The sequence below is a fragment of the Anomaloglossus baeobatrachus genome, chromosome 5 (assembly GCF_048569485.1).
Source record: "Anomaloglossus baeobatrachus isolate aAnoBae1 chromosome 5, aAnoBae1.hap1, whole genome shotgun sequence".
In the NCBI taxonomy this organism is placed as follows: domain Eukaryota; kingdom Metazoa; phylum Chordata; class Amphibia; order Anura; family Aromobatidae; genus Anomaloglossus; species Anomaloglossus baeobatrachus.
Window position 1 is genome coordinate 537,156,427 of NC_134357.1, and position 26,548 is coordinate 537,182,974.

The window sequence follows — 26,548 nt, forward strand, 5'->3', positions numbered from 1 at the left end:
ATGTCTCTTGAAGGGCTAAAATGTCAATACCTTCCCTGCGGAATCTATCTAGAGCTTGTGATCGTGAAATGGGGGAATTGAAACCATGTGTATTGTGGCTGGCTATTTTAATTACCTTGTGTGCAGAAGCCATGGCGAAGTGCAGATCGAGCGGCGGTTTGCCGACAGGAATACCTTTCAGAGCCGTAGGTTGTGAGGGAGGGAGGAAAGACCAGGAAAGGAGGGGAATGACAACACAAAATGTTCAATGCTAGAAGAAAAGATATAACAGTGTTAATATTTAACAACATGAGTTTGATAGAACTTGTGACCGGATGGGTGTGAATTTTGTGGGCTGGGTAACTTTTAACAGTTTGTCGATTCTATATGTAGTGATGTAAGGGATGGTGATAGCAAGCGTAGCTTCCCTGAGGCGCCTCCTTAGGGTGGAATCCCTGGTATAGCACGTCCAAAGCAAGTTCAAAAAGGCTTTTGGGAGGGCGTTAAATTCAATGTTCCACACGTGGGGACTACTCTATTTCTTTAGAGGAGAAAGCAGTGGTTTTTTTAGCACCTCAGGGGTAAGACATTGGGTGTTTTAGAGGTCTAGACATTTCCCCTGGGAAGTCCGGATCCCAGCTCCCTGGTGTTTCCAAAAGCAAAGAGTGAGGATGGGAGCACGCCTGATGTAGAATAGGGCTCAGATAATGCCTCAGACCTGTTTGCTAGTCGAGTTTAGCAGGAGCATTTTGCAGCTTTGTGCTTGTGCTTCTGGGCTTTGGGCGTAGTTACCGTGTGCCACGGAGCAGGAATCGGCATTGTTTGAACCATGGATGCGAGTTGTGTTGCTTCCAGGTCCGGGGGTTTCTCCAAAACAATATTCAACTCCTCACAGATCTTGAGGATTTCTGTTTGTGTCCTGGCCTGATATCTTTTATCCATGGCAGTGACTGCAATCCCAAAAGGAAATAGACACCTATATTGGAACTGTTTCAGACGCAGGGCTTCTGTAAAGGGTTTGAGGGCACGTCTCTTGTTGAGAGTGGAGGCAGCAAGATCTTGAAAAATTAAAATATTGGCTCCTTCATAGGTGATACGTTCCGCCTCCCTGGCTCTTTTGAGTACTAGCTCTTTTGCACGAAAGTCTAAGAAGCGGCATATAATGTCCCGAGGTGGGTCAGACCGTTTGGGTCTGGGTCTCAGAGACCTGTGTGCTCTGACTAGGTCTAGTGAGCTTGGGTCATCTGGGAGGAGCAACTTTGTAAATATTTTTTTGAGAGCAGAGTCTAATGCTTCTGTAGCGACGGACTCTGGCAGGCCTTTAACACGAAAGTTATTCCTTCGTTCCCTGTTCTCGTGATCTTCAAGGATGTTGTAGATTTGGTTGAAATGACCTTCTTGGGCCTGGAGACAAGAGAGGGTAGAGTTTGCTTGATGAACCACAGCGGAATTGGCGGACTCCAGCGCATCCACTCTGTGGCCAATTTGCGCTACATCCTGCTTAATGTCCGTTAGGTCTTTTAGGACAGGAGCCATTGTTTTAGCAAGAAGGCGCCTCATAAACGATCTTGACAAAGGTTGCTCCTTCTGCTTTCCTTTCTCCTCCATATCGCTCTCTTCCTCAGACTCAGAATCTTCCCTTGCAGGTGTGGCCGGAAGAAGAGATACCATCTGTTTTGGGTTTTGCATGTGTTTTTTAATAAATTTATCAATTTCTGCTTGGGTTGATGATGAGGCCGGTCTATAAGTGGCTCCCGCAGCCTTGTTTCCGATTTTCACCATCCTGTGTTCTCGGTTGCTTAGCTATAGAAATTGACCTCCATCAGGTCTCCGTCTCTGACAGGTTTAACTCAATTTAACTCCACACTGGGTATGCTGTTAGGGAAGGATGGAGTGGGGACTTCGACTTTAATGCACTATGTCCAACTACAATGGCAGTGGGAGAGGGTTAATTTATTCTGATATAGATGTGTGTTGGTACTCTTGTCTGGCTGCACGGGGAGCCAGGCACCACCACTCAGTAATGCTGAAGATCCAATGTTACCCGATGGAGATTTAGTAGCGGCAGTGTAGGGTTATTTCTGGTAAGGAAACATTAGACCGATCAGCATAGACACCCTTGCTGTCGCCAGTAGAAGTAGGTCCTCCACTTGGGGGTATTGTGATCAGCCACACTGGCAGCAGGAGGGGGAGGGACTGTTCTTTTGTATGTGTATCTTGAAACTCTTGGCAAGCTGCAGGAGGCTCTTGTCACTGCTATCCAGTGGTGTTGTTTTTTAGGCAGACTATAGTGAATTCTTGTGGAGAGGCAGCAGTCAGATCGGCACCAACACTCTTTCTATTCCCCTCTGCACCTCCAGTGCTCAGGGGCACAGCTCTTTATGGTGGATGAGGCTTCAGATAGTCAAGGGTTAACTCTTCAGATGTTATGAGGGCACTGGATGTTATCAGATCTCAGGGCTTACTTTCTTCTCTGGAGGTCTTAGCTTCCCCTCTTCTCTCCCGACCAGGCCCTCCACTTCACCCTAGTACTGCTCCCTCCCCTCCAGGGAAACCAGCCTCAGACTCCCCCACAGAGCAGCGCGACTCGTGCTGCGGGGGTGGGGGTGGGGTGGGGGTGAGGATTAATTTACAGCCCTAGCGGGTAACGGCGCTCTAGTGGGTGGCACTGGCTTTAGAGCCAGGGGATGTATGCGTCCGAGGACCAGTCAGTTACCCAGCTGGTTGTCTCCTCTATGCACAGGGGATTTCCACTCACCAGCCTCCTCTCTCTTGCCATTCGCCTGTTACTTCACTGCCTGCCTCCAGCCGGCTCTCTCTCAGGCCCGACAGTCACCAGGCGGCTCCCCCTCACTGTGTCCGGCTCGTGCTCCACTCCGCTCCAGCGTCCCTCCCTCCTCCAGGCTGGGTAAGTGTCTGCTTCTCCTCCGCTTTGGGGCTCCTGGGTCTCCCTTGTGTTCTTGACGGATCTTCAGGCCTCCGCTCCCTCTGACATAAGATGGCGTCGGCTTCCTCCCGATCTCCCGCGCTCTCTGTGGTTCTCACTGCCCACTTCTGCTGTCGGTATCCGGGGCTCAGCTCTCCCTCCTCCGGGTTCCGCTCCCACTCCGGTATCGTTCAGCGGTCTTCACCCGTCGGCTCTCCTTCCTCTGGGCGGTTTTCACCGCGCTCCCGGTCTCGGCGTCTGCAGCGTGGTCACAGACCTCCCTTGAGAATAATGTCTGCTGGGCTTCAGGTAGGGTCCTGTCCCACAATACTCGTCTCCTGGGGTCCGCTGGATCTCAGGGACGGTATATGGAGGCTTCAGATGGATCTAAGTCGGGCAGGGGCTCAGATGTCTCTGGATGTCTCGGAGCTCTGTCAGATACGTCCTCCTGCATCGGCGACCATTTTGGACTCCTACATGTATGTGTTCATTGTATACATGTGTGTTTGTGTATACTGTCCTATATCCACCAGAGGCTGCTTCTGTTACTTTTGCTTCTGTCACCAGGCGCCACCGTATTCCCTCTCTAGGCAATGCAGGTGACAGCGGAGAAGTCAGTTCCAGTAGCTCTGTTGAGCGCATGGGCTAGGACCTGCAGTACTTATAGCTGACTATGGATGTGTGTACTCTCCAGCTGAACTCCCCAGCTCCAGTCTATGGGAAGGCACCACACTCTTCTTTAGCCTTCAGTCGTCTGCTGGACCTTGTCAGATACACTTTAGTTATTCATGCTTCTCTAGTTCTGTTTGTGCTTTGCTACTTTTGTCCCGGTTTGACCTTGGCCTGTTCTTCAGATGATTCTCCTACCAGCTGATTTTGTACCTTGCTCACATCTTGGTTTTGCCCCGGTTCCCTGACGATTCTTCGGATCCTGATGCCATACCTCCCAACCGTCCCGGATACAGCGGGACTGTACCGGATTTGAGCGGGTGTCCCGGGGTCACGATCGTGAGGCTTTTGTCCCGTGGCTCCGCCCACCCGCTCTCTCCCCGTCTGACTTTCTCCCCCTCCTAATGCACATGAGCAGAGCCGAGTGCTGCTTCACTGCTCTGGTTTTGTGTACTGCCGCTGTTATGGGTGGGCGACAGCAGCACTTTCCTGGCTGCCGTCGCTTTAAACCCGGCACCTGCAGCTCAGCGTGCACTGCTCTCAGCTGGGCTGCTTGTGTAGGAAATTCATCTGTGGGCAGAGCTACCGCCGACATGCAGAGCTCTGTCCACAGATGAAGAGACTGCAGGAAGAGGAGCTGAACACCAAGGAACGCTGTATGTGACCCCCCCACCACCTACCCAGAGCTGTATGCCCCAGCCCCCTCCTCACCAGATCTATATGCCTCCAGCCACCCCCCCTCACCAGATCTGTATGCCCCCCCGCGCCCAACCAGATCTGTATGCCCCCCAGCCACCCCACCAGATCTATATACCCCCCAGCTCTGTATGCCTCCAGCCCCCTCCCACCAGATCTGTATCCCCCAGCCCCCTCTCACCAGATCTGTATGCTCCAGCCCTCTCCTCACCAGAGCTATATGCCTCCAGCCACCCCCCCCTCACCAGATCTGTATGCCCCCCCGCCCCCAACCAGATCTGTATGTCCCCAGCCACCCCACCAGATCTATATACCCCCCAGCTCTGTATGCCTCCAGCCCCCTCCCACCAGATCGGTATCCCCCAGCCCCCTCCTACTAGATCTGTATGCTCCAGCCCTCTCCTCACCAGAGCTATATGCCTCCAGCCACCCCCCCTCACCAGATCTGTATGCCCCCCGCCCCCAACCAGATCTGTATGCCCCCCAGCCACCCCACCAGATCTATATACCCCCCAGCTCTGTATGCCTCCAGCCCCCTCCCACCAGATCTGTATCCCCCAGCCCCCTCTCACCAGATCTGTATGCTCCAGCCCTCTCCTCACCAGAGCTATATGCCTCCAGCCACCCCCCCTCACCAGATCTGTATGCCCCCCAGCCCCCACACCAGATTTGTATGCCCCCCAGCCACCCCACCAGATCTATATATCCCCAGCTCTGTATGCCTCCAGCCCCCTCCCACCAGATTTGTATCCCCCAGCCCCCTCTCACCAGATCTGTATGCCCCAGCCCTCTCCTCACCAGAGCTATATACCTCCAGCCACCCCCCCACCAGATCTGTATGCCCCCCAGCCCCCACACCAGATCTGTATGCCCCCCAGCCCCCACACCAGATTTGCATGCCCCCCAGCCCCCACACCAGATCTGTATGCCCCCCAGCCCCCTCACCAGATCTTTATGCCCCCTAGCCCCCTCACCAGATCTGTATGCCTCCAGCCCCCTCCCACCAGATCTGTATCCCCCAGCCCCCCCTCACCAGATTTGTATGCCCCAGCCTTCTCCTCACCACACCAGAGCTATATGCCTCCAGCCACCCCCCTCATCAGATCTGTATGCCCCCAGCCCCCTCCCACCAGATCTGTATGCCCCCAGCCCCCCCATCGGAGCTGTATGTGCCCCCAGAGCTGTATAAGCCCCAACACCAGAGATATATGCCCCTTAGTAATATCTATGCTACCAGTAAAGTGTATTTCCCCCAGTAAAGTGTATTTCCCCCAGTAATGTGTATACCCCTTAGTAACGTGTATGCCCCTCAGTGAAAAACAGATGTGATAACACTGACATGTTAAACACGCATATGTCCCTTCATACTCCATGAGTCCATGTGCAATCCGTGATACGTGATCCGTACTCCGTGATTGCACATGGACATATACTCACCTGCCCCCGCTCCTGCTCTCCGTGGTGCTGAAGAGTCCCGCGATTCAGCATCCAGTCACCGCTCTCTCACCTCTGCAACTACTTCCGGGTCGGCTCTGGCTGCATAAATGAATATGCATGCCATAATGAGCCGGCCAGGAAGAAGCAGAGTGCAGCTGCCGAACTTCACATCGCTGGAGAAGGTGAGTTGAAAAAGCTTTTTATTTTAAATGTCCATGTTTTTTTGGTACGTGTTTCACGGATCACACCATAGTGTGGTCCTGGGACATCAGTGATGCCAGAAAAAAAACGGACATGTTTCTGTACGGCAATCACAGATACGCATGTACGCCGCATGGAGACACGGTCAGTGAAAAATCACTGATGTGTGTGCAGACCCATTGATTATAATGGGTCTGCATAGGTCAGTGATTCTGGTACGTATAAAAACTAGCACATACATACCAGAATCACTGACATCTGAAACAGGCCTAATATGTATGCCCCCTCAAGTACTGTCTATGTCCCAAGACCCTCCTGTGCTGTATATACTGTAACCCCCAGCCCCTCCTGTGCTGTATATACTGTAGCCCCCAGCCCCTCCTGTGCTGTGTATACTGTAGCCCCCAGCCCCTCCTGTGCTGTATAAACTTTAGCCCCCAGCCCCTCCTGTGCTGTATATACTGTAGCCCCCAGCCCCTCCTGTGCTGTATATACTGTAGCACCAGCCCCTCCTGTGCTGTATATACTGTAGCCCCCAGCCCCTCCTGTGCTGTATATACTGTAGCCCCCAGCCCCTCCTGTGCTGTATATACTGTAGCCCCCAGCTCCTCCTGTGATGTATATACTGTAGCCCCCAGCCCCTCCTGTGATATATACTGTATATATACAGTGTATACACATTATATATATATATATATTATATAAACCCCCCATCCTCCTTTGTGATACATACACAGCGGTGTCAGTGTGCACTGTGCGTGGCTAGGTCTGTTAAAGTGATGCCAAGTGATCACATGCCGAGGAGGAGCTGGACAGAGACAAGTGGGGTAGGTGAGTGCGGCTGCTGTCGGCGTCCTCATATTATTACCTATACTTATCTATGTATGTCAGTGCAGATGACTGTGTATAGATTTGTCTGTTTATATGTATTTTAGGGAATTTGTCTTCAAATATGTACCGTATATGTGCGTATGCCTGTGCCCATGATCAGGACTCGCTGTGTCCTGGAGGCATCGGGTCCTGACCTGCGGGGCTACAAGTCTCCTCCGCAGGAGACCGCAGGTGCCTGTGCTCATAATCAGGACTCTCTGTGTCCTGGAGGCATTGGTTCCTGACCTGCGGGGCTGTAAGTCTCCTCCGCAGGAGACCGCAGCTGCCTGTGCCTATGATCAGGACTCGCTGTGTCCTGGAGGCATCGGGTCCTGACCTGGAGGGCTGCACGTCTCCTCCGCAGGAGAACGCAGCTGCTTGTGCCCATGATCAGGACTCTCTGTGTCCTGGAGGCATCGGGTCCTGACCTGCGGGGCTGCACGTCTCCTCCGCAGGAGAATGCAGCTGCCTGTGCCTATGATCAGGACTCGCTGTGTCCTGGAGGCATCGGGTCCTGACCTGCAGGGCTGCACGTCTCCTCCGCAGGAGACCGCAGCTGCTTGTGCCCATGATCAGGACTCGCTGTGTCCTGGAGGCATCGGGTCCTGACCTGTGGGGCTGCACATCTCCTCCGCAGGAGAATGCAGGAGACCGCAGCTGCCTGTGCCCACGATCAGGACTCGCTGTGTCCTGGAGGCAGCGGGTCCTGACCTGCGGAGCTGCACGTCTCCTTCGCAGGAGACCGCAGCTGCCTGTGCCCATGATCAGGACTCGCTGTGTCTTGGAGGCATCGGGTCCTGACCTGCGGGGCTATAAGTCTCCTCCGCAGGAGACCGCAGCTGCCTGTGCCCATGATCAGGACTCGCTGTGTCCTGGAGGCATCGGGTCCTGACCTGCTGGGCTGCACATCTCCTTCGCAGGAGACCGCAGCTGCCTGTGCCCATGATCAGGACTCGCTGTGTCCTGGAGGCATCGGGTCCTGACCTGCGGGGCTATAAGTCTCCTCCACAGGAGACCGCAGCTGCCTGTGCCCATGATCAGGACTCGCTGTGTCCTGGAGGCATTGGGTCCTGACCTGCGGGGCTATAAGTCTCCTCCGCAGGAGACCGCAGCTGCCTGTGCCCATGATCAGGGTTCAGTGCGCTGCGGTCTCCTGCTGTGTTCTCCCTACGGAGGACGCATGCAACTGCAGCAAACAATTGATATGCTGCAGTCTGGAAAGACGCTCCGCAGGTCAGTGTTTGCTACAGAAAAAACAAGCACAGTGGGCACGGGATTTCTAGAAATCCTTCCACTGTGCTTGTACTGTACAACGCAGCGTTTTGGACACAGCAAAAACACACTGCATGCAAAATGCTGCAAACACTGATCGTGGGCACGCAGCCTTAAACAATGTGATCAGCAGTGCTGAAAAGGATTGCATGTGGGCGTGACAGATTGCAAAATGGGTGTGGATAGGGGCGTGTCCTAAAATTGCCGCGGCGCGCCGCGCCGCAGACTTTGTCCCTCTTTCTCATCTTTAAATGTTGGGAGGTATGCTGATGCTCCTCTCTTTTGATCTCCTTGGTTTGATCCTGCCTGGTGACTATTCCCATCTCTAGACTGCAGCCCATACATAGGCAGCAATCTACTGGACCCTGTGGTAAATCCAGATCCTTGTATTAGGGTAAAGGGTGTCAGTTTTTCTCAGCATTTTGCTCAGCGGCTTTTGCCTAGTCAGTGCGAGATTGCTATTTTGTGCTTGTGACCTTTCACAGAAGTCACATACATATTATATGGATATATGTTTATTTGTGTATGTATATGCTCTGTGTAGACATCTGTGTATGTATGTATGTGCTCTGTGTACATGTGTGTATGTATGTGCTTGATGTACACGTGTGTGTGTGTGTGTGTGTGTGTGTGTGTATATATATATATATATATGCTCTCTGTACTTATGTTTGTGTTTGTATGTACAGTATGTGCTCTGTGTATACACATAGTTACATAGTTACTTAGGTTGAAAAAAGACCTAGGTCCATCTAGTTCAACCTTCCTCCACCAGTTCTACATTTGGTCACTAAAGGGGGCTTTACACGGTAGCGATATCGCTAGCAATTTCTAGCGATAGCGACCGTGTAAGTACCCGCCCCCGTCGCGCATGCGATTGTTTGTGATCGCTGCCGTAGCGAACATTATCGCTACGCAGCGTCACACATATTTACCTGGTCGGCGGCGTCGCTGTGACTGCTGAACAATCCCTCCTTCAAGGGGGAGGGACGTTCGGCATCACAGCGACGTCACCGAAACGTCACTAAGCGTCCGGCCAATCAAAGCGGAGGGGCGGAGATGAGCAGGACGTAACATCCCGGCCACCTCCTTCCTTCCTCATTGCGGCCGGCGGCAGGTAAGGAGACGTTCCTCGCTCATGCGGTGTCACACATAGCGATGTGTGCTGCCGCATGAGCGATGAACCACAATGCTAAACAACCCTTACCGATTTTTGACTTTGGGACGACCTCTCCATGGTGAACGATTTTCACCATTTTTGAGGTCGCCTAAGGTCGCTGGAAAGTATTACACGCTGCGATATTGTTTATGACGCCGGATGTGCGTCACTAACAACTTGACCCCGGCGACCAAACATTAACGATATCGTAGCGTGTAAAGCCCCATTTAGTCATTTATAACCAACAATGTTGTGTGTACTGAGGAAATCATCCAGCCCTTTTTTAAAAGCTTTTATAGTATCTGCCATTACTACCTCTTGTGATAGGGCATTCCACAGTCTGACTGCTCTAACTGTAAAGAACCCTTTCCTATTTAGCTTTTCTTCCACTCGCAGTGTATGCCCCCTGGTTCTTACTATTGTCTTTGGAAGAAATAAGTCATGTGCCAGTCCTTTATATTGACCACACATGTATTTATACATGTAAATGAGATCTCCTCTAAGACGTCTTTTTTCTAAGCTAAACATCTCTAACTTTTTCAAACTGTCATCATATGGGAGCCCTTCCGTTCCTTGTAGTAGTCTAGTTAGCCGCCTTTGAACTAACTCTAACACACAGAAAGACAGAAGCATCATCTCACCACGTAGGGAAATCTCTCAAAATAGGGTGCGGTGCACTGTGGCCTGATTCTGGTTCCTGAGTGTGTGACACATTAAAAAGGAGAGAGAATTTCAGCAACTGAAAAAATGAGTAGATTAGAATATCACATTCATTGTAGTACATCAAAATCCAAAGAAAAGATTAAAAATAAATACAGAAGACGAGACCTCACTTTACGTGTATACTTCCAAAAAAAGTGAAAGCCCCAGGAAGGTGATTCCACACAGATCCAGATCCAGTAAATGAAAAAGTTTTTTTATTTATTAAAACAATGCGTTTCAGCTAACTATGTAGGCTTCATATAAATAAACATAGTCTTTTGACCATTAGATATACTGTAAGTCTTCTGCTCTAGCTTCTTACCAAACAGTATATCATTTTTTTTTTCTTTTTCATATATCTCATTATACTATGATGCATATGGCACAGGCAATATTTCAGAGAACACTGCCCTGGAGGTCCTTTTCCTTCAGCTTGGTGCCTAATTCTTTAAAATTATTCTTAAGTATTCACCATCCTCCGTATCTTACCCACTAATTGCTTGCTCAGTCAGCAGTATGCTCCACTCATGATTGTTAGTTGCCTTCTGTGATGCACTTTGCTCATCTAGATCTCTAATTTGAGCTTCCAGATGGCCAACATGCTCACATCTGCCCAGCGATATTGAGTTGTTTGTACATACAGTATATCAGAAACCTCAAATGTGCCCTCCATTATCCAAACAAACAGTAAAAATACAACAAAAGGTTGGAAAGGTAAATACTTACAGGCCTAAAATCGTTTTTTAACCTAACACCTGTTTTTATTTTTTATTTATTATTTATTTTATTTTTATTTTATTTAAAAAAAAATATAAACTCTACTTGTTTGCAAGCCACTTATTGAGCATGGTTCAGAATTGCGCAAATTCACCCTAACTGGAGCTCAAAGGTTTTATTACTGAAGTCATTTTAACAAGAGGAAGTGACGTAATGGGAGGATAACACAGACAAGGGTCATTGGCACCAGGGTCGTACCTATCACTGTGGCAGGAGGTGTGACCAGGGGTGGGATTCAGCTGGTTCTGTACGGTTTGGGCGAACCGGTTGTTAAAATAGCAGCCGGTTCCCCGAACCAGCAATAAATGTCTCCGTCGATCCGGTTCTCTATTCATTTGCATTAGCGACCCATGACGTCATGGTTCCCTGGTACTTAAGGACCCATGACGTACTCAGTACGTCATGGTGAAATCGCGGCCCCGGAGCCCCGCTGACTGCGATGGGTTTACAAAAACCGTAGATTGGAGGAGGAGGGAACCTCTGCCTGACCTCAGGAGGGGTGGTGCCTCCCCGGACCTAGGGAGGCTGTGATTGGCTGACGAGCGCTCGTCAGCCAATCACAGCCACTGTAATGTTTCAGCAACATTGAAATCCAGCCATGATCAGTGCAGCTATAGCACTGATCATTGGCTGGAGCTGAGCGACCTCTGCTTCACCCGCCCCCAGCTCTGATTGGAGAGATCGGCCTTGTGACCGATCTCTCCAATCACTGTGGATCTGGGGCCCGAGACCGCTCCCCTCAGCTTCACTCCATCCGTAGAAGCTAAGGAGAGCGATCCCTGTGCGTGCCCCATCGGTAGGTTATTGCAGCCGCTGCCCCCCCCTCCATCTGCCTCCCACCCCATCAGCCACTGCCCCTTCCATCTGCCACAGCTCTCCCCATCTGCCACCGCTCTCCCCATCAGCCGCTGCCCCCTCCATCAGCCGCTGCCCCCTCCATCTGCCTCCCCCTCCATCTGCCACCACTCTCCCCATCAGCCGCTGCCCCCTCCATCTGCCACCGCTCTCCCCCATCAGCCGCTGCCCCCTCCATCTGCTGCCGTTCCTCCATCTGCCATCGCTCTCTCCCCTCAGCCGCTGCCTCCCTCCTTCTGCTGGCCCCTCCATCTGCCACCGCTTTACCCCATCAGTCGCTACCCCCCTCCATCTGCTGCCCGCTCTTTCCCATCCTCTTCATCTGCTGCCCCCTCTCCCAACTCTCACTCTCCCCGATCTGTTGCGTTGTTCATCTGTTGCCTCCTCCATCTGCTTTGATCCTACTGCCTAGATCCATCCTGTAAGGTAGCTATCCCCAATCTCACCTCCCACTCCCCTTCCACCCTCCCAACTCTCCCCCCATCCTCCGCCGCTCCTGCATCCGCTGTGCCCTCTCCCATCCTCCGTCGCTCCTGCATCCGCTGTGCCCTCTCCCATCCTCCGCCGCTCCTGCATCCGCTGCGCCCTCTCCCATCCTCCGCCGCTCCTGCATCCGCTGCGCCCTCTCCCATCCTCTCTGCCGCTCCTGCAACCGCTGCGCCCTCTTCCATCCTCCGCCGCCCCTCCATCCGCCACCATCTGCCGCCACCGCTCCTCCATCTGCCACCCTCTCATAGTCGCCGCCGCCCTCTCACATCCACCACTGCTCCACCCATCTGCTGCTCCCCTTCATCTGCCACTACCCCCCCATCTGCTGCCTCATCGATCTGCCTCGATCTCTCCTGTGATCCTGCTGCTGTTCTGATCCATCCCATCAGAAAAACCTGAAGCAAAACAATATAATTGCTTATAAAAAAAACAGACTACTGTTATTTTTTTTCTGTCTAAAATGTTAATAACACAGGTCTACAAAAAATTTTTTTTTTTTTAATCATGGCAGGTGACTGTACTTTTCTGAATTATCTTTTTGTCCTGATTTCAAAAATGTATATAGTTTTTCTGTAGCACGTATAGTTTCCATGCAGCAGCATCATTATTACAAGGTATAGGAAATATACTGGTGACATTAAGAAAACAGTAATCTACATATCAGAAAGAAATGCTTCACCTTACAAAACAGTTTTTATCGAACCAAAATAATTTCACATGCAAAATAGAAACTAAAATATGAGCAGAAATGAAAAGTGTTGACATCAGACTATTGATACGATTTTTCAGGGTTGTCCCTATATAACATCCAACAGTAATCTGCCATCATTGATTCATTTGTGTTCCATTACTTTTAATGTCCTGGTCAAACCACTCACCTTGTTCATCGCTTACATCCCCAATATTTTGAGGAAAGAAATCTAAATGTGAATGCAAAAAGTGCATTTTTAAAGACATGCGACATCCAAGACACTGGTTTGCATTTAGCAGTTCCTCAACACCTTCAACATTTTATGGAGATTTATTTGTTTCCTAAGATGTTTTCATAGATCCACTTGAAGCTTTTCCAAGATCTCAATGCCTTATCATTGTGTTCCTTCAAACACATCATCTCTTATAAGCTCTCTGATCTGAGGACCAACAAATACCCCTTCCTTCAGTTTTGCTGGTGAAATGCTGGAGAATTTCGGTGAAATGTACTGGAACCCTTGTAAATTTGTCTTTGACCATGGCTTTCACAAAGTTTTTGATCAATCCCAACTTTATATGTAGTGGAGGAAAAAACCTTTTTGTTGGAGCAACTAAAGGATTATGCTGAACATTGTCTCTACCTGGAGCATAGATGTTTCTCTGTCCCCAATCACAATGAACATAATGTTCTACTGTATTTTTACTGTCCCATAAACACAAGAAGCAACAATATTTTGTGAAACCTCCTTGCATTCCCATTAGCAGACCAATCATTTTCAAATCTCCATAGATATTCTATTGATGATGCTTATATTGTATAGCATCTAAAACTGACAGATTTTCATAACTTTCCTTCAGATGACATGAGTGAGCAATAGGGATTGATGGTTTCATATTTCCATTGTGAAGCAACACTGCTTTCACACTTCTCTGGGATGAGTCAATAAACAATCGCCAATCTGACACAAAATACTCTTGATTCGGTTCTTCAAAGAGGCCATTCACATTATTACAGTACACCATTGGTCCATCAACTGTGTAAAATGTGTTCAAGTGTTACTTCTGTTTTGGTAATAACACACTTTGACATCATCATGAAGAAGATTCTTCTGTTTCAACCTAGACGCAAGAAGTTCAGCTTTATCTTTTGGCAATGAAAAGTCTCTGATTAAATAATTTAATTCATGTTGAGTAAAGCATTCTGGCTGCTCGGCTGCTCCATCAGGTACATGCTCATCTTTACTTACAGCAAGATGGAATTGCAGCTGTATATTGCTCAGGCCAAAAGACTACTACTACTACTCCAGCAGGATACAGCTAAACCCCCACTAGGTGGAGGCAACACAGGTGCAGGTGGAGCCATTCACACTCCCAAATATGGAGGAGGTGATGGCTGGATGGTAAAACTGCACACTGGTGGCTTGCATAGAGCACTGTTCACACTAGCAGACGCACAGTCACAAACCCGCAGCCTATTAGGTGACGCCCATACTTTTAGATCAGGCGGGCTGCCAAGCCGTACCCCCACTGCGCGCTACGTAGGGACAGAAACTCTGATAGCAAGGCCTAACAAAAAGGGGCCTGGCTGTATCCTGTACAAAAAAGTTTTTGAGGTTTTTTGTTAGCGTTATGGCCATAAGACGTAAGCCTACAACCCTCGTCACGGGAACCTCATGCTTGTAGGTCCCTACACTATATATAAATCTAAAAAAGCAAAAAAGAAAATATCATATAGATATCATCTATCATATAGATTTATATATAGTGTAGGGACCTACAAGCATGAGGTTCCCGTGACGAGGGTTGTAGGCTTACGTCTTATGGCCATAACGCTAACAAAAAACCTCAAAAACTTTTTTGTACAGGATACAGCCAGGCCCCTTTTTGTTAGGCCTTGCTATCAGAGTTTCTGTCCCTACGTAGCGCGCAGTGGGGGTACGGCTTGGCAGCCCGCCTGATCTAAAAGTATGGGCGTCACCTAATAGGCTGCGGGTTTGTGACTGTGCGTCTGCTAGTGTGAACAGTGCTCTATGCAAGCCACCAGTGTGCAGTTTTACCATCCAGCCATCACCTCCTCCATATTTGGAAGTGAGTGTGAATGGCTCCACCTGCACCTGTGTTGCCTCCACCTAGTGGGGGTTTAGCTGTATCCTGCTGGAGTAGTAGTAGTAGTCTTTTGGCCTGAGCAATATACAGCTGCAATTCCATCTTGCTGTAAGTAATGATATTTTCTTTTTTGCTTTTTTAGACATGCTCATCTTGACTTGAGGTCTCCATGTCTTCCCTAGTAGCTTCAGCTCCATAGTCTTCACATTCTACTTCATTTTCATCAATCCAGACAACGGTGGCACAGAAACTGGCAAGTGGAACTGGCCTAATCGTGTTTGTTCTTTGTAGAAAACCCTTCAGTTTGACAAAACAAAATTAGCAGTCATAACTATGATTTTTGGATTCTCTTCAAATCATGAGAGCAGCAAGTGGCATAGCCACTTTCCTCATATTTAAGCAGTCACGAAGACCATTTGAACAACTTGAGCATATCACATCAGGGGCCCAGCATACATTGAAAATGCAAAAATAACGTAATAACAAAATACTTCTATCTCAGAAACTTTATGTGATAGATCAAAACTAAGCATATTTTTGGAATCCGCACATCAAACTCCATAAAACAAACATATTACCTTTGGTGATTTTTTTTTTTTTGTTGACCAGTATAATCAACACCCTGCTTCCACTATTCAGGTCCTCACAATATCAAATCCTCTTGGTGAAGATATATATAAGAGAATTATTCTGACTGACCCATCAAGGATGGATATGGACAAGGACAAGATGGTGGAGAGAATATTACACCTCACCCTAGAGATCCTCTTTCGGCTTATTGGAGAGGTGAGAGATTCTGATGACGTCACATTACATCATTCTTATCTATGGGAATAACAGATGGACAGAACTGGAGAGGTGAGGACTCTGGAAATGTCTGTAGTGAGATTTATTACTGTGTCTCTCCATAACCAGGATTACACAGTAGTGAAGAAGACCTCTAGTGAGCGATGTCAGGAACCTGTGTCTGAGGGATGGGGAAGACCCCTGAGCCTAATTACAGGACCTCCATTTCACCCCCTGATACATGAAGACATCAATGACCAGAAGATCCTAGAACTTTCCTACAAGATGATTAATCTGCTGACTGGAGAGGTACTGGAGAGGTGACACTGCTGGGAATGCTGGGACATTATACAGTAACTCTATGAAGGGATCGGGGGATGATGGTATCATTGTGTGTGTCAGGTTCCTATAAGGTGTCAGGATGTCGCCGTCTATTTCTCCATGGAGGAGTGGGAGTATTTAGAAGGACACAAAGATCTATACAATGATGTCATGATGGAGGTTCCTCAGCCCTTTATATCACCAGGTAATAGACAAGACTAAATACACACGGCCTATAAATATCTGTATGTAAAGAATGAATTCAATCCCTGTATGTGTTTCCTCCAGTTCTACCCAGTAAGACGACAACACCAGAGAGATGTCCCGGTCCTCTTCTTCCACAGGACTGTAAACAAGAAGATCCCAATGTTCCTCAGGATCATCAGGTAGATGGAGAGAAGGTGTCGTGAAACCTCCCTATGATGTGTAGATGGCTGTGAAGGTCTTGTGCTCAGTCTAGTTTTATCCGCCAGTATTATATGTTTTATACTTGTGTAATGAGAACAGTGGGGATGGCAGGATTAGAGCTGATCATAGATGTGACTTCTCCATCTGTCTGTGACTTTCACAATATTTGTTTCAGGGTGAAGATCTGACCCATATTAATACTACAGAGACGTATGTGAGAGGTGATGAGCGGAATAAAGAGGAGATTCCTACAGATAACAACTCAGGTGAGTAAGAACCATTAAGGGGTACTTCTCACATAGCGAGATCGCTGCTGAGTCACAGATATTGTGACGTACCAGTGACCTCATCAGCGATCTCGCTGTGTGTAAAACTAAGCAGCGACCTGACCCCTGCTGTGAAATCGCTGATCGTTACACACTATTCTGGTTCATTCCTTTCTCGCCTTTTCATTGGGGGACACAGACAGTGGGTTATATGTTGTCTCCAGGGGAGGCTTGACACTAGGTTTAAAAAAGAGTTAGCTCCTCCTCCCACAGCATATAACCCCTGCTAGGCGGGAACTAGCTCAGTTCTTTTTAGTGTCAGCAGGGAGGCTCACACGTCTGGCCTGAGCCCCAGGCCAGCTCATGTTTAATAAAAAATCCTCCTCTTCATTCGCTTATCCCTTTCCTCCGGAAATGGTTAAGCCCTGGTCGGTACCCCCCCGTTGTGGATCCGCCAGTATCCAGACTGGCTAAATACACGGTTATGTCTGTTTCAGACAACGCGTCTCTCAAGGACTCGTCCGACCGCGCAGTTGAGGCTGCGGTCAAATCTATTTTCCAGGCTTCAGGCTCCTCTCTGCGCCCCCTGTTTGCCATGACATGGGTGGCAAGAGCTATGAGCGTGTGGAGTAGGAACCTGCGCAAGTTGCTTCGCCCTTGCAATATTCCTCCAGAGGCTCTTGAGATTCTTGATTTGTTCTCTCTAGCCTCTAATTTTTTTCTTCACGGCTCCCTAGATGCAGCTAGCTGGTCAGCCCTAATGGCAGCCAATGCTGTCTTTGCCCGCAGGGTTCTGTGGCTAAAAATATGGAATGCGGACAGTGCCTCCAAGAAGTCCCTGTCCACACTTCCCTTCCAGGGTCTTCGTCTGTTTGGTGAATCCCTGGACAAACTCATATCTGAGGCGACGGGTGGTAAAAGTACCATTCTACCATAAAAGCGGCCTGTAGCCAGAAATTTCAAAATATCTTCTTGGCGCAGGCAGTCCTTTCGGCCTGCCCCCCAAAAACCATCAGCCCAAGGACCGTCCCATCGCTCAGATCGAGGATCCGGTTCTTCAAGGGGCTCTTCTTGGCGTTCCCACTCCAAGCAACCTAAACCCAAAGGACCTCGCTCTGTACAGGCCCCCTCAGCATGACGCCAGGTATTCCTCAGATCCGACTCCTGTGGGAGGGCGGCTTCTGCTTTTTCGGGATATCTGGCTAGACCACACTCATGATGCTTGGGTTCGAGAAATCGTCACCTCAGGTTACAAGATCGATTTCCATTCCCTGCCGGCCAACAGGTTTCTGCGTTCTCGTCTTCCAAAGTCCAAAACGCAAAGCCAGGCCTTATTTCAGGCCATAGCCTCTTTACAGAAAGCAAACGTTATCATTCCAGTGCCCCTGGAACAGCGCGGCAAAGGTTTCTATTCAATCCTTTTTGTCGTTCCCAAAAAAGATGGCTCTGTCCGCCCTATCTTGGACCTCAAACGGCTGAACAAATTCATACTGGAGAATTCCTAGCTTCCATAGACGTTCAAGATGCTTATTTACACATTCCCATATGTGTCTCTCATTAACGGTTCCTTCGCTTTGCCGTAGGACACCGTCATTTCCAATTCAGGGCCCTCCCCTTTGGGCTGGCCACTGCGCCTCGGGTCTTCACAAAGGTCATGGCGGCCGTCATGTCCATTTTACACCCCAGAAGTATCCTGGTCGTTCCCTATTCAGACGAGTTTCTTGTCAAAGGGAGCTCTCTTCACGTTTACTCAGACAGCATGCAGATTTGCCTAGACACGCTGTCAAGGCTAGGGTGGCATATCAACTTCAACAAGTCATCTCTCATTCCTCATCAGCGCATCACCTTTTTAGGTATGCTGATACACGGCTCAGTCCCGGGTTTTTCTTCCAGAGGACAAGAGGTCTTCCCTGATCCGGGCCGTCCAATCCCTCCGCTCTCACCATCACACATCCCTTCGGAATGGAATGAGAGTGTTAGGCAAGATGGTGGCGGTCATAGAAGCCATGTCCTTTGCCCAATTCCATCTGCGCCCTCTAGAACTGGATCTTCTATCCTCCTGGGACAAGAATCCAGCTTCACTGGACCGGTCAGTCTGCCTATCTCGGTCTGCGCTCAGCTCCCTCGTCTGGTGGACTCAAGCCTCATCCCTATCTCAAGGGAACTCCTTCCGCCCGGTCCACTGGCAGGTAGTCACGACGGATGACAGCCTGATAGGCTGGGGGGCGGTGTTTCTCCACCACACTGTTCAGGGACGCTGGTCTTCTTCCGAGCGCTCCCTGCACATCAATGTTCTGGAGATCAGAGCCATATTTTTGGCCCTTCTGAATTTTCAACCCTTACTATTGGGCCTCCCTGTTCGGATCCAGTCAGACAATACCACGGTCGTGGCTTACATCAACCGTCATGGAGGAACTCGCAGCAAGGCAACGATGAAGGAAGTATCCAGGAGTCTTCTTTGGGCAGAGAAGCACATCCCCATTATTTCAGCTGTCCATATCCCAGGGGTAGACAACTGGGCCGCAGACTTTCTCAGCAGGCAAGGTCTAGCGGCAGGGGAATGGTCCCTCCACGACGAAGTGTTCCATCAGATCACTCTTCGTTGGGGACTCCCGGATGTGGACCTCATGGCGTCTCGAATGAATGCCAAAATACGTCCCTTCATATCTCGGTCGAGAGACCCGCTAGCGCTCGGCTCCGACGCCCTAGTCTTTCCATGGTCGCAGTTTCGCCTGCCCTACATCTTCCCTCCGTTTCCTCTCATTCTGAGAGTAATCAAGAAAATCAAAGCGGAGGGAATCCCGGTGATCCTTGTGACCCGGACTGGCCCAGGAGAGCCTGATATCCAGAGCTCCTCCAACTTCTCAGCGACACTCCCTGGCGTCTTCCCGACCGCCTGGATCTTCTGTCGCAAGGTCCAGTGTTCCACCAGAATACAGCACAGCTGCATTTGACGGCGTGGCGCTTGAATCCCTGATTCTAGCCAAATCGGGTCTTTCTTCCAGGGTAGTTCATACCATGCTTAATGATCGGAAGCCTTCCTCCGCCAGCATTTACCACAGGACCTGGAAGACCTATCTTTCCTGGTGTGACCGTCATAATCGGTCGACCCTGACCTTTTCAATCCCTAATGTTCTTGCTTTTCTGCAAGACGGTCTGGACTCGGGTCTTGCTCTCAGTACCCTTAAAGGACAAGTTTCTGTCTTGTCGATTTTTTTCCAGAAGCAGCTGGCTTCTCGCCCTCAGGTCCGTATCTTTCTTCAAGGGGTAGCGCATTTGGTCCCTCCTTATCGCCACCCCTTAGATCCTTGGGATCTGAATCTGGTTCTCGGAGTACTTCAACTTCCTCCTTTCGAACCTCTGAGAGAAATCTCTCTTCAACGACTGTCTTGGAAAGTTGCCTTTTTAGTCGCTATTACCTCTATCAGGCGAGTGTCCGAACTGGCAGCTCTTTCCTGTCGCTCACCTTACCTGATATTCCATCATGATAAGGTGGTCCTTCGGCCTTCCCCCGCCTTCCTTCCGAAGGTCGTATCCTCTTTCCACCTGAACGAGGACATTGTGTTGCCGTCATTCTGCCCGGCCCTGGTCCACTCCTTTTGAGAAATCCCTTCTCACACTCGATCTTGTCAGGGCTCTGCGGATCTATATCTCCAGAACAACGCCGTTGCGCAAGTCCGATGCCCTCTTCGTCCTCCCAGTAGGACACAAAAAGGGCAACCCGGCGTCTAAATCCACGCGATTTCTCGATGGATCAGGACTGCCATCTGTGAGGCATACAAAGCACGAGGTGCCGTTCCCCCTCAATCTGTGCGGGCCCACTCTACACAAACAGTGGGTGCCTCCTGGGCTATCCGCCATCAGGCTTCGGCGGCCCAACTTTGCAAGGCCGCTACCTGGTCCAGTGTGCACACGTTCACAAAATTCTACAGAATACATACGCATGCATCCGTGGATGCTGCTCTTGGAAGACAAGTCCTTCAGGCGGCAGTGGCCCATTTATAAGTGGCCACTGCTCAGTTCTTGACAGTTTTTGATATATGTTCACTGCAGTTGCAGTTGTTAGTCAGCTCTTAGTCTGATGTTATACACTGTTAATAGTTCAGTTCCCACCCAGGGACTGCTTTGGGACGTCCCACTGTCTGTGTCCCCCAATGAAAAGGCGAGAAAGGAAAGGACATTTTTGTGTACTTACTGTAAAATGTCTTTCTTGGAGCCTTTCATTGGTGGACACAGCTCCCGCCCTTGTGGTTTTGGTTGTCCTTTTCCTACTGCTTTTACACCAAACTGAGCTAGTTCCCGCCTAGCTGGGGTTATATGCTGTGGGAGGAGGAGCTAACTCTTTTTTAAACCTAGTGTCAAGCCTCCCCTGGAGACAACATATAACCCACTGTCTGTGTCCCCCAATGAAAGGCTCCAAGAAAGACATTTTACGGTGAGTACACAAAAATGTCCTTTTTTTGCTCGTTGGTCTCCCGCTGTGAAGCACCCATCGCTGTGTTTGACAGCGAAAGACCAACGATCTGAATGCAGGGAGCCGGCTTCTGGCAGTTGCGGACGCTGGTAACCATGGTACACATCGGGTAACTAAGCAAAGTGCTTTGCTTGGATACCGGATATCTACCTTGGTTACCAGCGTACGCCGCTCTCAGGCTGCCAGTGCCGGCTCCCTGCACACGTAGCCAGGGTACACATCGGGTAACTATGCAAAGCGCTTTGCTTAGTAACCCGATGGGTACCCTGGCTACGTGAGCAGGGAGACGGCTTCTGGCAGCTGCAGACGCTGGTAACCATGGTACACATCAGGTAACTAAACAAAGCGCTTTGCTTAGTAACCCGATGTGTACCATGGTTACCAAGCACAGCGTCGTTACACGGGTCGCTGGTGGCTGATCTCTGATCGCTGTGGAGATCTGTCTGATTGACAGCTCCCCAGCGACCACGTACTGACGCTCCAGCGATCCCTGCCAGGTCAGATCACTGGTGGGATCGCTGGTTGCGTCGCTTAGTGTGACGGTACCCTAAATGTAGAGAAGTTGTTAAGGTTAAAATGATGATTATGATGATGAGACTCAAGCGGTCTCTCGGGAACTGACCGCTGTTTCAAATTATATTGTCATGTGTGCATATGAGACTAAAATAACGGACAACAAGTCAGTTATAACTATCTCCATGACTGGTACTGACCAACTGGTCTTTATTGTTTAAAACTTTCTATAGCTCTTGAGAAGTGAAGGGTGTGGACAAAATACAGTCCAATCAAGTATCGCAGGCTGGACTCAGGACATATAGAAATTAGCATAATCTCTTCTGGATTGGTCAGTCCAAGCTCTAGGAATTTCTTTGTTCATCATCTTCTTTGGGAGTTGTCCAGGATGTGGCAGCCATCTTCAAGTTACATATACTGGTATATACTGTGTTAAGGAAAATCACTAAATATACAATATACATACATATATATATATTAGTAAGAAACAAAAGCATTCATAAATATGTGTGTTAGTTTACATCTACTAAACTATATACCTGAGTCTATGAAATGGCTGAATTAAGTATTTTTGGTTAATCAATTCTTATCCTCAACAGCAGGGCTGTGGAGTCGGTAAGCCAAACCTTTGACTCCGACTCCTCAATTTCCCTTGCACCGACTTCGACTCCACGACTCAGACTCCTACATATATTGCTTATAGTTAAGTGAAAAATGTATTGTAGTACATGAACATGTGTATGTGAACATCAGACATTTAATAATTTTTATGATACAATAATCAAGATATTTGGATAGAACATAAAATATATTTATTGGAATACAACTTTAGAACACAAAAACTGTAATAAATTGTAAATATGTAATACACTATGTAATATACAATAGATTACATATATATCTTGTGTGTGTATATATGTATGTGTGTATATATATATATATATATATATATATATATATAATATATTACATATTGTATTACATATTTACAATCTTATTAGTTTGTTGTGTTCTAAAGTTGTATTCCAATAAATATATTTTATGTTCTAAATATCTTAATTATTGTATCATAAAAATTATTAAATGTCTGATGTTCTGTAACATTTTTCACTTAAATATAACCAATATACTAAATGTTATTATTTAGTATGTTTTTGTTGAAAACTGTTTTTTGCCACATACATAGTGCATTACATAATGTTATTATGTAATACACTATGTAAGTAGCAAAAAACAGTTTTCAACAAAACATACTAAACATTTGTGCAGTCTATGAATTTGTTCTAAGAAATAGAATTGCCTCCATCAGATCCTCCTTCGCAGATGACCTCAAATCTGACCTAATAATTTTAAGGCTAGAGAATCACCTCTCTACAGTAACTTGGGTTGGAGGCAAAGCCGTAACCACATGGGCAACATCTCTAACAATTTCCGGGTATAAAGGTATTGCCTCATGCACAGTCAGTTTTGATGAACGGTTGAATTTTTCTAGTTCTTTGAGAGCAAGTGAAAAATTTTACTGAAATCTGGTCAATCTGCTGCTATAGGAGACGGAGTGAAATCTTTTTCCTTGCGGCAACACTTTGCCTGCTCCATGTCATCCAAATACTTGTCAAACTTAAACTCCTCATCTGATGAGGATGAAGATATGGCAGCAGTAGCACTGTCAGGACCCAAGTCCTCTTCCGCCTGGCAGTCCTGTAGCTGCTCATCCTAACTGCTACCTCACTCAAAGCTTCTTTTCATTTAGTAAGCTGTTGATCATCAAGCAGTATACAATGACTTGGGTCCACATAAACAGCTGCCAGAAGAATTTTATTTTCCAATAGCTGCGTCTCTCTCCGTTTCTTTGAAGCAGAAATGCCATCTGCGATTAAACCTCCTCTTTGGGACAGGCAAAATAGCAAGTTTTTCCACTCCCTTATGAAAATGCCAGGAGTTAAATCCTCAGCTTGTAATTTTTTAGTCACGGTAAATGGGTGATTAAGCAATTCCTTCAATTCACCCACCTGTGTCCATTGATCTTCATTTAATGTTACTTGAGGGTTCACCATATCTATAAGAAACGATTTTAGTTCAAGCAATCTCTCAGTCGTAAAATAAGTGCTGCCTCACCGAGTGTCTTGATGAACAATTGCCCCTTTCCTAGCACATCTCTTCAAGATGGAATCAATTTTAGGGGTTCTGGTGTCAATAACCAATTACCTCACTTTTCCAATTAGATTTCCAGCATACACGCCTAGTTTCACACATCCAGCTTTTCGCCGATTTGGCGGATGTGGCGCATGTCAGTACAGCACGATACAGTACAGTGGCAGCGCCGGAACTTTCGGGTCACATGCTCCGGTCACATGAAAGCATGTGACCGGAGTTTATCGCGCTGCCACTGTACTCTGTACTGTATACACTGTACTGGAGTGCGCCGCATCCGCCAAACCGGCGAAAAGCCGGATGTGTGAAACTGGGGTCCCTCTTGCAGACTGTCTTATTGCCAGCTGCAGCGTGTGTACAACACAGCGCATGTGATGAATATGAAAGTGTTTTGAAGCAGCTTCAACAAGATCATCTAATCCTAAAGTATCATTTTGCTGTTCTTCTGTTGTAATATCTGTTTGTTCCTCAGTTACATGAACAGCACTGTGGCTCCATCTCACACATACTAAATCCTAAATTTTCTTCTAGCTGTTGTTTATTACTCTCATTCATCAGTTTAATTGTACTTATCATGTTTGAAGCATTGTCCGCTACAATGGCAAGAACCTGTTCTTTTTTGAGTTCGTAATCTTGCAGAACTTTTTCCACTAAGGCCTGGAGAAACTGGCTGGTGTGATGAGCTTTAGTATCTTTTACTGCCAGTGTCTTACAAACAATTTCTTTCTTGTTACAAACATATCGAACATTGATGGCAAAATAATTCAGTGAAATGCAGTGACTCTGGCATCCCAGCAAAGGCAATGGGTGAAAAGATAGGGCATTCAGACACAGCATTTTGTGAGGATCCTCACAGAGAATAAGCATGTCAGTTTGTGTGGTGTTTTTCTAATCTGCTTTTGCTATTGAAAGCATTATTTATGAGCTCAAAAACCTTTCAGGTGATGCGTTTTTTTAAAAAGCTGATCTGCTTTTGCAGCTGACAAACGTATCCTCAAAAAACGCTGTGTTTGAATGTAGCCTTAGATCAGAAATAGAACAGCCATTTATAGGACATTTCATAAGTTTCCCAAATTCCTAGTAAAAAATATTCAGCACATTCTGCATTGCACTAATGTCCCCAATTTATTATATATTTTAGGAGTCGGAGTCGGTGCATTTTATACCGACTCCACCAAAATGAGCTCCGACTCCACGACTCCGACTCCACAGCCCTGCTCAACAGTCCCCCCTAAAGACTTATTTCTGCCATTTCTGAATTCTAAGGGTACTGTGTTCCCTTAGGAAGAGAGGTAGAAAGATCTGTTGGGAAAACCTGCCTAACTGAACGTCGAGGCATGGGCGGAAAGGAAAAGGGGTTTTCTTCACCGGTTTCAGATCAAGGACTCCTAGGCGAGTCCTCACCGTTTGTAGTTGGACTTTCCCATGTCTCAAGGTTCTCTAAGTCCTCTCTTCTAACTGTTCTGGCAATTATGGTCTGAGACTGTATAGGTTTTTTGAAAAGGATAAATATGAGCAGGATGCTCAGTGCAGCTCTGGTTGGTCGACCCTTTTACAATGCGAGGCATGGATTCATAGATTTTTCTGTGGTTGGATCGGCTCATCTAGTGTTGACTCATGGCTCTCTCTTGCTTGTCCTTTAGGATCAATCAGTCTCCTGACCGAAAACCATATATTACTAGCTCTGATTTATGATCTGGAATTGGAAAATACACCTGATTATCACACTCCTTAGTCAATCATATAAAAAATTGTACATGCCTGTGCTAAACCAAAAAATATCTTACATAAAAACCTGTTTATTACGAAAAGAAAACAAAACATACATTTTATTCACGATTTGCCAGTTTCCATTTTTCTATAAAATATGCACTTTTTGTAAACCCATTTTTTTACATACCACCATCATGTGCTTCTCAACAATAATGTCGTTTTCTGCACTGAAATGCCTCTGACCAAACCTGGAGAGAAATCTACACAACACGCACAGACTTGCATACAACGTGCTCATGATATACATCTATAATCAGTTTGCAGTCTCTAAAAATGGGTAGAGCAGGTACAGGGTGTTTCTGTGGATTCTTTACAGTTTTTTTTCCGCACTTAGTTTTAAAAACGTGTTCTACAAGACCGGGTGGGTTTGCCTACCTGGGTACTGAACCCTGGCGTCACCAGAGTGCACACTGATATCCATCTTACACAGATTTTAGTCCATAGGTTACCTGGGCCATCATTAAGAAAAGATCTCATGGCAGAGAAAGCTTACCACCCTTTATCCACAGACCTTCCTCAGTCAACTGGCTCCCTGCATTGTCACACTCCATTCCTTGTTGATTTGCTTGTTCCTGTAGGGATTTAGTGTATGACCGCACTTTGCGTTGCCCTACATGCAGTTTAGAACGCACCTTTTTTGCCTTAATTGATTTAGCCAAAGTTGCCTTTTCCAGAAATTTAGCGCTAAAAACGCATGCGTGTTTACCGCGTTTTAGATGCGTTTTCAGTGCTTTTTACATGCTTTTTCACCTGCGTTTTGACAGATGGGTTTTGAACATCAAGACACTGCTAAATAAAGTTTACACATTCAAACAGAATGAAAAAAGAGAAAAAAAAACCCAATACATTTATATTTTGTGAATTAATAAAGAAAAAAGTTATATTTCATGAAATTATAGCGGTTTTATAATATTTAATGCTAAAATAGCAATAAAATGATAATTTTCTTTAATTTAATTGTCGGATTATGTGTGAGTGTAAAGGGACATATTATTCCATTAATTTAATGTTAGAAAAGCATGCGTTTT

General features: G+C 47.4%; 1 protein-coding gene across 1 annotated transcript in view; it reads left to right on the forward strand.

The window, feature by feature from the left end:
- Window positions 1-26,548, forward strand: part of LOC142312185 (uncharacterized) — an 85,431-nt gene that overhangs the window by 16,125 nt on the left and 42,758 nt on the right. Inside the window, exons 4-8 of the mRNA XM_075351087.1 lie at window positions 15,468-15,614; window positions 15,744-15,923; window positions 16,017-16,140; window positions 16,224-16,321; window positions 16,519-16,609. Of these exons, the coding sequence (XP_075207202.1) occupies window positions 15,468-15,614; window positions 15,744-15,923; window positions 16,017-16,140; window positions 16,224-16,321; window positions 16,519-16,609 (640 nt within the window). The remainder of the gene's footprint in view (window positions 1-15,467; window positions 15,615-15,743; window positions 15,924-16,016; window positions 16,141-16,223; window positions 16,322-16,518; window positions 16,610-26,548) is intronic.